Consider the following 11,726-nt stretch of genomic DNA (forward strand, 5'->3'; position numbering starts at 1 on the left):
AGAGGCATTACAGTTGTTTTTCTGCAGCAAAATAGCCCCAAAACACAATTCTGCTATCTCTGCTCTTCACAGTTATGATAGCGCGCTAAACAGTTGGTTCTGTGATGGAGGTGTAGATGACACATATAGAGAAATGTAATTTTGCTGAGTTAAGAAAAACTCAATGAACAATACGTTACAAAATTTGAAATTAATTGAGAAATGTAATAAATTAAGACAAGCAAGGACAAGCTTATAAATATATAATGAGGGCATATCTATGGGGATTTTTATTTTTTCATTTCTTTCCCTTTCCCAATAAAGTTAATTAAGTCATCTCAGCTGGTTTTCTGAATATTTGACGGGTTTGTTTTCAGATCTTTTCGTCGTCACCTTTTAGCTCTATCACGGTTCAGCCTCTTGGTTTGTCACGTGTTCCTCCAAGTTTTGCTCTTTCAAGATGACTGACTTCATTTATAAAACTCAGTTGCATTAATAGAGTAGCTTCTATTTTGGGGTCCTTCATAACCACCAAGAAGAGATGAGAAAACTCAAGTCAAGACAAGTCTTAACCTCAAAGACTTGAGACTTTATACCTAAAATAAAAAAAAACTCTTCAGGAAGCACAAAAACATAGACTTCCTGTCCCCACAAGTAAGTAGCTTAAAGACTATTTCTGAGGACAAATCTTGCTTTTTAACTTTAGTTATTGAGACTTGACTTGAAGTTACAGCCAAAGACTTGACATTAGACTTGGACTTGGTATCAGAGACTTCATACTTACTGAACTCAGAAGCAAAGACTCCAGAATTGACTTGCATAAAGAGATTTGTGTGAATCTCTACCACCAAGACGTAATTTTATGAACAGGAGAACTACAACCAGGTGTGATCAGAGGGTTAGAAAATGAACAAATGATCCCAAAAGCATAATCCAAAAACATTCCCATTAAGTTGAAAATGTCCCTTCATTTTCTTTTAATTTTAGGTTTAATACAACACAGATTTAGGACTTTGAATTAAGTTTAAGCTGCAAACTAATGTCTGTTTGTGGCAACATCTTACTATGTCTTTCACTCTTCTTCTGTGGTTTATTTGCACATTATACACTAAAACACAAATCATTTTGCTTAGGATAAATGTTGTCATTTACACTTTTGATGGAACAGATGAATGTGAAGACACAGCTTATGACAAAGATTTGGAGGAAAGGCTTCCAATCCCCTTCTCCAGTGAGCTGGTTGATTTCCCTTGACTTTTTATGAAATCATGCCTTTAACACAGAATCAAATAGATCACAGAATGGTTTAGTTATCTTTGGCTTATTTTCTTATACCATTTCTTTTTTTTATTGTTTATTATCCTGATAAAAGTCTATGTTAGTTCACTCAATTTTAGCTCATACATGTATGTTCTATACCAGTTCCACCTGGAGTTCTTTTAAGCTATAATAGGAAAAAAAAATACTGTTTTAACTGTTAATATCATTTTCAAGAACAGATTAAGCAAAATGAGTCTACCCCTTTGAAGAAGAGTGGCTTGCAGAGCTTTCTGCTGCAGCTTTGGTTCAGGGGTCTGCAGTGTTTCCAAATTCAGTTTACCTTCACCAGCCTCTGGTCCGGCGCTGGTGCGGCTGTTCTGTAAATATTCAGCGCTGTGACATAAAGCCCATGGATGAGCAATCATGCAAAATGTAGTCAGAATCTCAAAATGCACAAGTAAATCACATTACGAAGATAACTGAATTTATGTGGAAGGAGAGAGACCTTTTTATCTAAAAGGGAAACATTACTGAATTATGTCTGTTTTTGCTGTTATATACAGAAACAAACCGAGTTTGCGAAGAAGCTAAACGTTTGGTGTGACTACTCAGTTTCACAAACTTCTGAACTGAAGCTGATCCTGATCCAGTTTCAAATCCCTGGATATGTGCTTTGAAATAGATGCATATATTTATTTTTATTAAAAAAACATGTAAAAATACCAATACATATTTTTTTTTGAGGTGGCCATGGTGCTGTGAGGCAGAAGTAGAACAGTTAACGTCAGATCAGAGGATTACAGCTTCAGTTCCCGCCTAGTGTGCCCATGTGTTGAAGTGTCCTTCGGACTACTTGCTGTAGACCAGGATATTCCATTGCTTGAAGGGAGAATGTCTGAGATATCAAACACAATATAGAAAACTCCACCAAAAAAGAAACTGCACACTGATTAAACTTGTTCAGGAGAAGCATCTGGTGTGATCCCCTCTCTAATGGTAAAGTAACTAACTTTAATGTAATCTCTACCACATTTGGCAGCACAAGCACAACACCTGTTCAGATAAATGAATTAAAAGATAATCATCTTTATACGAATTAAAAGTTCGGATGCACGACACAGTAAAGTATTTAATGAAGAACTAAATGGAGATGAAATTTACAGTTTTAATTTGGAAATGTGTTTTGTTGAAAATTAATTAGTGTCCCACGCACTGAAATAAAAACAAACACAAATCATTATCACTTCATATTCAGCTAAAGCAGAAAACCAGGAGTGTTCTCTTTCCTGTTGAAACAGTCTCAACTACAACTTTCTGACTGAAGAAATCCAATCAAACAAACACCTCAGAGTGTCATATAAGTATTGAAATAGTTTATTTTTTTCTGTTTTTGACATAAAACAAAGAATATTGGTAGTAAACAATTATGAGTTCACACTATAGGCGACTTTAACACGAGAACATCACGGTTTTAACTGGATTCTGAAATGGAAAAACATTTAGGACAGTTAGAGTGAAAGTGAGAAACAATACGTGCAATAAACCGATACATTTATCAGTGCCTAATAGAAACACAGAAATTAAAGTACCTTTTTTTTTTTTTTTTAGAAAAATACAACACTCTTGTGAAAGTGAAGCCATTTTTTAATATACAGATGCTCCGCCTACCCGTATCAGCTCAGTACGTCTGTCCCCTGATGCTCCCCCTCACCCGTGTTCCTTTTCATTTTTATACACCTACGTGTTGCTATTGCTGTAAACAGTTTTTACAGATACTTCCTTCAGAACGTGTCGCAAGTGCATAATGGAAGAAGAGGTAAATAAAGTAGAATAACAAGACTAACCAGTGTGCAATGCTACAGTGCTTAAACCTGTAAACTGTCTCAAGTGTTTTCCAAAAAAATATGGCTATAGTCACAACGATGAGTCTGATGTTGAGATGTAGTTGCATTCGGTTTTTACATGTCATGAGCAGTTTGGCAATATGCATTCAGGCAAATATGTACACATGAGAAGCAGAGACGAAGGTGTGGCAGGGAAATGCAGCTCAAATTGCTAAACATGTGGGAATGCAGTTATGACACAAAGCAGTTATAGAAAACAACAACAGAAAGACTGATCTGACAAGAGGGAGATACTGATTCTACTCTAAGCTGAAGCAATGACACCTGGTGCATTTGCTTAAATAAGTAGTTAGCCTTATTGAAAGTGCAGTGTACTTATTTAATCCACAGCATCTATCACAGACAATAATTGGTATTTTCCCTGAGCTAGTAAAACAACGTCCACTATGCTCTGACTAGATCCTCTTTAACTAAAGGTGCATGCAAAACACTTTGTCTTGATGTCATTACTGTGGAAATATAGAAAATTCTAGATGAAATAAAAAAGACAATACTCTTTAGATGAAAAGAAACACTCAGAGCAATAAAATGTTGTGAGATATTTACCAAAGTCAAGATTTGTAGAGAAAAATGTGCTTGCTTACTTGCAACAAAGTTCATGGTTATGATATCAGATTTTTATGGACAAACCCAGCTTGCTGCATGCATACGGAAATTACCATTGTTACGATTAACAGAGGACATCTTAGAATTGCTAGTGCACACATGACAGAATCACATTACCTGGTCAGGTTCAGAAAGGCATCCAACAGTTAGTGCTGTACACAAGATATGCTCCAAACAGATCAACATGTTTGATGAGATTCCCACTAATGCCAGCTCAAAACTATGACATCTATATTAAACTTTAATATTTTTAATTAGTATTTTTAACATGCACATACTGGGAATTACAATGTACGTCTTGAAAGCAGTTGTATTACTTTTGGTTCATTAAAGGTACTCGGTGATCCGAACTGTGTGGCAAAAACAAACAAAATAATTATTGGAGACTTTTTGATTGCTGATCTCACCCCTATTTAGAAAAAATATATACCTATTATGTACCATTTTGGATTTACTGAGCTTTATCTTTACAGATATCAACTGCTACAGGCCCTCTATGACTGAACCGGATAAAGCAACAACAGAAAATGCATGAATGACAAAACTTGATGTAAAATAAGCTGCTCTAAAATTACTGCTTTTTGCTCAATGTTTTTTTGATATAGTACAAATGATTTGTGAGTAGAAAGCATTAATTTCCATTAAGATACTTTTGACAAACTTCATATTTATTTTAGTTGTAGGCTCCAACATAAATCCAGTGTTTTTGTCAACTTCTAAAGGAGAACTCATCTGTAACAATCAAAGTGCATTTTTCAGATTTATTTTTTGTACTTAACAAGTTTTATATTTGAAGATGTTATTAACAATTTGTTTTCTTTTTTACCTGGCTACTAGGGCTGGGTTGATAAAATCGATTAATCAGTCTAAGCTTAATAGATCAATAACTGATCCATAAAAGTAGAGATCAATCTAACCCATAATGCTAAAGTCTGCTAGCTTGATGCTAACATATAATGGGATTTCCAATAGGACGGCTAACGCTAACGCTCTGTCGACCTAAAAATACTTTGTGGACTAAATGTAATATCTTTAATTACTCACAGGCATCAATTTTCCAAACTCTTTTAAGGAAATAATTTTCTAAAGTAACCATGTGAATTCTTTTTTTGTTTTTTTTTTGCTTATTCTTTCTTCTTCTTCTGGAATAAGGTGTAATTATGTAGCGCGATTGCCACCTAGTGTCCAAACTGAAACTCCCTCCAGGAGAAACAGAACAATTTTTGCAGCCTCTCCATTTGAGAATCAATGTAACACTGTTTGGTTTTAACAATCTGATCAGTAATAAATTCATCTATTCACTAATATATTTTACAGTATGTGAACTGTATCAGATTAATATGAAAATCTTCAAAACATATATAAATCATTAATGGATTTCTAAACAAATGTGTATAAATGCCAGGAGTCAGTGCTCTCTAGTCACCAGTGGGGAACATCTCCAGAGTACCGACTGCACTACATCTCCCAGAAACCCCAGCGCACAATTCCTGGATGCTGCTCAGAAGTCTCTCATTTACCAATTACCCACAGGACACTTAAGCGCTGCACAGAGCCTCACTCAGTGTGAAGTATTGTTTGTGTTACCCTGCCTGCATTACCGAGCGTTCCATTTTTGACCCTGCTTTAATGTGATTGCCTGCTGCCTGCCCAGACCCTCGCCTGGACTCTGACAGCTATAGTCTCTTCTTGGGTGATCCCATGCTCGTGATTGACCTCTGCTGACCCTGACTCAGCTTTGTGAACTTTTGCCTGTGCTTAGTTGCTGTCTGAACTAATAAACCTGCTGCACATGGAACCAGCTGTCTGCCTGTTTGAGACACTTAATGTGTAAACTCAAAACCAAATTGAATTGGGTAGTTCAAAAGAATAGAAAAAAAAATGAATTAAATTGGAATTTCTGGAAATTATTGGCAATACTCAGCAATATTAGCTACACATAAATACCTTCATACATTTGAGATTCTGTTTAATTGTTTCAGGTTACATTAATGCTTGATGGCCTTATCATTATTCATACTCCATCACCTCCTAAAAATATTTTAGCTTTATTCTTTTTCATTTTTCTTTATTTAAAAGAATAATAATATTAAAAAAACAGTCTCCCAAAATTGTTATAAATTAATAAAGTTTCTACCCCAGGAATCAATAACATTACAAGCTTTTTCTGTTGGTTAAGCAAGGAGTTTATGCTTTAAATGCCTTTAATTATTGTTTTATGATTTTTTTCTGCCATTATTGCTTAATCTAGCTTCTGTTTGGATTTTCTTCTTGAACTGAGTTGTTGAATTTTGAAACTCAGTTAAAAAAAAAGATTTTATTGCATTCAGTTTAAGATCCTGGCAGTTTTTCTTTAAATTATTTGTTTCTGGCGTGCCTCATGTTATCCTAAATGCGTTCCTTTACACTTAATAAATAAACATCAATAAATGATTCCACCAGATGCAAACATGTGATCATGTGGTCCACAAACTCAAACTGAAGGAGCTTTGATGCAGCTGCTGCTCTCATGCCGTGGATGCTTCAGCTGACCGAGTGATATGTTTGGCTCACATGCACTCCTCATTCGCTGGTTAGAAAGGAAAGTAGCTACATATAAGTTGATGAAGAGGTATGTACACAGCAGAAACATTGTCTGTCAGTGTCTGGGGTCGCACATTTAGAGGTTCAGTTTGTTGTTCACAGCTGTTGCCAGAAAGGTGTGGGCTTCCATAAATGTTTGCCGGAGAGCTTGACTCCACACCGTATCTTCACACTGCAAGGGAGCCTCCAATGCCACATGCTGTTCATTCTTGGGTGTTAATCCTCACACGCAGACACCACGTTTAAAGTGTAGGATTTTTATGGATCTTCTATATCTGGTAGAGAGATAATCGATTTCTTCTTTTCTTCTTCCAGCCAGCTCTCACAGCTTCAGTTTCTCTGAAAGGGAAGATAGAGCAGAATGAGTTCAGGCTGCAGCTGACACATGGCATCCAAAACAAAACGTAACTTGAAGAAGACTCTGTATTGCAATATTTAAAAGACCCTCTTTTGATCCGTTGTGAAAGCTTTTGCAGTGGTCTTTTAATTATAATTATGCCATTTTTAGGCAAAATATAAAAACCTGTGTAATTTTCTATAACATAGTTTCTGCAGAATGGCAGGAGTGGGTGGGTTACTTATGGAGAGAAAATAGTATCATCTGATTTGTGCATGCGTAATTCATGATTTGTGCCTTCACAGTGAAGAGAAAATACAAACTTTAGCATTAAGTGTTTTAAAATACATATTTAGACTTTTACAGATTTATTATCACCATATGTGTTTGCAAAAAAAGGGGAAAATGTCAAGTTTTTACCAGATATTATTACCAATATAAGTTCAAATCAATTGATGACAAAACTCTGATGACTCAGCATTCTAGCAGGGTGTAAGCGTCACTTACACTCAAATTTTGGAGACTTGAAAAGAGTCTCACATCGGATTTGTTTGTGAATGTGGTTTTGTGTGTGTGTGTGTATTAAAGAAATTATTAAAGATTTGTGTGTGTTTGGATTGTTTCAGGCAGCTGTTATTTTAAGTTGTGTGTGTGCAAATTATATTTTTTTATTTTTTTTTTATTTTGTAGTTTTTTTACATGTGAATAAACAATTGCAAGTCCATAAAGTTACGCACTAAATGTATTACGCATGCACAAATCGGATGACACTATATTCTCGCCACAGTTACTGACGGCTCTGTTGAAAGACTCCCTCCAATGAATTTTTTTTTTTTAAATATTTTCTTGTATAATTTTTCTGACAACAGAGGACTTATATATAAAAAAGTAAGCTCAAAATTGCATTTCTGAGCTTTTCTTTATTCAAACTGTTGTGAATCAGAATCAGATGAAAAAATGCTGTTTGAAAAACACACTGGACGGACCACAAGCTCCCTGCTTTGCTCTGGAACGGGGACTGGAAGGGGGGGTGGAGTTTCACTTCAAAGGGTTAACACCTGTCAGAAATTGGCACCTTTATACTAGAGTGCACCAAACTTTGCACAGTTTTTGGATTCGAGTCACCTTACCCCTCTTGCAGACCAAACAAGCCCACTCTAGTTTGGGTCAAAATCAGGGTTTGATCAATTCCAGGTGAACCTTGATGCAGGTTCACCTAAAGTGTGAAAGAACCGTATAATATCCAGCAGACTTTTCAACTGACCAGAGAGTAAAAGAAAAAAAAAACTAAAGAGAGCAAATGATAGGAGCTTTATGGCCAAGTGGTACAAGCAACATTACACTCCTTGACACTCGGTATTGGATCGGAGAGTTAAGGAGAGCGGATGTAACTGCAACTCACTGTAGCCTAAGCAGAGAGGTCATATGTTGAAAACAAACTTGGTGTGTGTCAAGAAATTGGCCTTAAACTCTTAATTTCAAGTGGGAAAAATTAGTTCACTGTGTAAATCCTTAAAGGAATTTCTTTTGTGTATTTTGTATGATGATGGAGGTGTAGATGCTTATTAGTGATGGTCATTCCCAGAACAAAGTTGCTAAACTGATGAAAAATCAAGCTAAAAGAGTGTGTGGAAGTTTTGGCATTTCAACATTGTCCCGTAAGATTTTTATATTGTGAAGATGAAGCATAAAACCTACAGAGCTAAGATTAACGTTTGCAATGTTTCCCATGCGAGAGACATAACAGTTATGGTATGTTTAGATTCCATCCAAGAACACATTAAAATAAGAAAAAATGCTTAAAAAAGGAAAATCCCTGCGATTGACTTGAACAAAAGTCTCCTCTTTCCCTTTGAAATGTCAATGGAGTACAAAATTACTCTTGTGACGGAAGGTTACTTTAAAGATCTTTTAATTTATTGAATGTATAGCAAGTAATGCAAATTGCATGCACACAGCTAAATGACATGTATTAGTTCACTTTAGGTGCAAGTTAAATGCAAATGAAGACAAATTAGTCCGTGTCCAGATGGTTTTGCAGTTTTACACTCTTTGCTGCACCCTAATGAGCTGTTACATCATTTTCCTACGTAAGTATATCGTAAATCAGGCACTGCAAAGAATCAAAAGTGTTCACTTATTGGCCACATCATTAGTTACCTATGTTCATCCTGTTCAGTGGCCATGAAACAATATTCCCCCTTTGCTCTTTACAAAACAATTTGTCTAAAACGGCTGGTGAGGTCAGACATCGGCACACACACAGTTATACACACAGTCTTTCCACAAATGTCAGCGTTAATGTACTGTAGGAAGATGTGAGTGTCATTTGAAAAACATGTTTTCTCAAAGTTAATAAGTTTACTCTCCGCTCAGTGAGTGTGCAGATAAAAAGGAGATGACTTTACATTAAAGGACAATTAGGGGGGTCATGCAAACTTTTTTCATTCTCTCTGGAAGAGTGGATATAGTGGCCACTTGGCAGTCAAACGGTTTCTTTTGATTGTCTGCTATGACGCCAAAAAGAAAAACTGATGATGACACGAGGCGCATGGAACAAAACAATTTTTACTTTGTCCTTTAAGTGAATCTGTTGCATCTTACAGTTGGCAAGCTGAAGCCTGGTCTGGTCTTTCTGTTGACCTGGAGTGACATGTCCTTTCGATTTGATGTTAGTCATTTTCTTTGGCTCCACTCCACCTAAAAAAAAAACAACAAAAACCAAAGTTCAATCAGGGGTTTTTGTAGGAACTTATTGCACTTTTGCATCTGGTCAAATATAAATCACAAATATGAAGCTATTAGACCTGCATGGCTAAAGAAAGTGATAAATAAACACAAAAAAAGTCCAAAAAAGGGGAAACAATTTTATAACAGCAGCAGATTCTATTGACTGACAAAGGATAAACAAGAGTTTTTTGTTGCACTTTGAAATAAGACAACAGGAAAAGCTTCACGACCACCATCAAAAAAATTGGAGCTCACTCTCTTTGCAGATGATACACGTTCATATCGAGACAATACTTAATTATTTACATTTAGAGAAAATGAGTTGGTAAAATATAAAAACTGGTGAAATCAAAAAGTTATTTTTTAACAGAAAAGTAAACCAAAATATATGGTTTTGGGGACGGATAAAGCAAAGGACAATATAAACCTTTATTTCAATATCATATAACTGCATTTAGGAAATTTAGTTCTTTGGAGTCATTATTGACTGTTGAAAACCACATGCTGAATATATATATATATATAAACAAAATATCTAAAGCTAGTATTCATAAAACTAATAGAACACCAAGCAAAAAGCTGTCTGCATATTATATGTTTAAAATTAATTCCACCACAGTCCCAGTACTACAGTGAAACTTGGGGAAATACATTCAAACAAATATTAATCCAAAATGTAAACTTCCAAAACAGGCACTTATAAAAAAAAAGTTATCTGTTGTGAATCTACAAATGCACTATTTAAAAAAATCTAATTCATTAATATTTGTGTAAAAATGTTGGAAAAGTAATTTTTTGCCTTTAAAGCTAGTTTGCCCTTTGGAGTGCAGTTGTTTTTTTAAAAGAAGTGATTATAATTTGAGATGTATTTTTATGTTATAATCATTCAGAGTGAGAATAAACATAAAATGGAGATGCTCTGTTTTAGTAACAAAACTTTGGTATATGGGTAAAGGTCTTAAATTAGTGAATATTGCAAAAAGATTTAGGTTACAGTTAAAATGTCAAATAATTTGTCGATACTAGTGAAAATTCATCATGTATTGACAAACATGTATGAATGGAATTTTGTATGTGAGCGGCTGGATGGCTCAGTTAGCTGTTATGTTATGTTTGAATAACCAGATAAAATTCAAACCACCCCTTTCCAAAAGAAATACAATTAAATAAATAAGTTGAAATAATGTTAAATAGAACATTCAAACCAGAGTTTAATCCGCTCCATACTCAAACATTCACTGTGTGAAATGACCAATAGATATAACTAAAAAATCCAGTTATGTTTGACAGTCATCACTCTATAAACACAGTCATGTCTGCAGCTAAAACAGCACAAGTACTGTGAAATAAAAACATATAAATGATCAAAATATTCAAATGCAGACCTTATTGTGCTCTAATGGTGCCATCAAATCTTTATCTTTGTTAAAAACCTAAAAAAGGATCATGTCCCAGCAGCACATGTACATGTGTGGCAGACAGTATTTTAAAACAAATATTGTTACAACAGCTTAGCCTTCTTCCAGCAGTTGTTATCTCAGCAGCCCAAATCAATGGCTGCAACAGAGAGCCGTCTGCCTCTGCTTGAAATCTAGAACCCGAGGAGCCGAATGCTCTGTGATGAGCATATTGAGCAGGAAAAGTGTCTTCCTGCAAGAAAGCTATTAGCACAGAGATGAAGACTGCTCTCAATAATGGAAACTTCTTAAAAGGGATTATTTGCACACACATTGCTTTAAGACAGAGCGGGAGATTTTCTTTGATGTTTCGGTGAAAACAGGGATTACAGATATTACCCATCATGAAAGCCAGAAAAGCATTGTTGGTAATGATGCTCTCATAAACACATTTTACTGCATGCAAACACTAAGTCATATTATTTGGAAGAAACATTCCTGATTTTTTTTTGTTTGGAGGTCACTTCAAGCTTAGTTCTCCAGCCTTTAATAGCAGTACTTTACAATCTAAACTTACATTTTCTTACAAACGCTTGAAGGAAATTGTAAATACAACGCTTTATCCCTAGATATAAAATAGAACATTCCTTTCCTTTTTTTTTTTGTTTTTTTTGTTTTGCATATACGGTCCTGCTACCTTGAATATTCTAAAGATCTTGAAACTAAAGTAGGGTTGGGCCTGGTTCTCATCCATCCAAAGACTAACAAGATGTTGTAATTTCTGCAACCTCATAAGGAAGTCCACGTAAATACTGAAGGTTAGGTCAAGGAGAGCAGCAACATCACATTGAAAAGAGTATCCGAAAGTAAAAAAGAATGCTCAACAATATCTGTGGAAAACTTTGGAGCAGCCTACAGTTTTCCAGATAG

At 35.3% G+C, this 11,726-nt stretch overlaps 1 protein-coding gene across 3 annotated transcripts in view; it reads right to left on the minus strand.

The window, feature by feature from the left end:
* Nucleotides 1-2,597: 2,597 nt before the first annotated feature.
* The window catches only part of LOC112155374 (nck-associated protein 5), a 51,975-nt gene continuing 42,846 nt past the window's right edge, over nt 2,598-11,726 (minus strand). For 2 of the 3 annotated variants that reach the window (XM_036209751.1, XM_036209750.1), the window contains one exon: nt 7,333-9,369. In XM_036209751.1, the coding sequence (XP_036065644.1) occupies nt 9,155-9,369 (215 nt within the window). In that variant the 3' untranslated portion in view covers nt 7,333-9,154. Of the gene's footprint in view, nt 6,672-7,332; nt 9,370-11,726 lie in introns of those variants that run through there. The other variant, XM_024286950.2, reaches the window with a different exon arrangement.

The sequence above is a fragment of the Oryzias melastigma genome, linkage group LG21 (assembly GCF_002922805.2).
Source record: "Oryzias melastigma strain HK-1 linkage group LG21, ASM292280v2, whole genome shotgun sequence".
Lineage (NCBI taxonomy): Eukaryota > Metazoa > Chordata > Actinopteri > Beloniformes > Adrianichthyidae > Oryzias > Oryzias melastigma.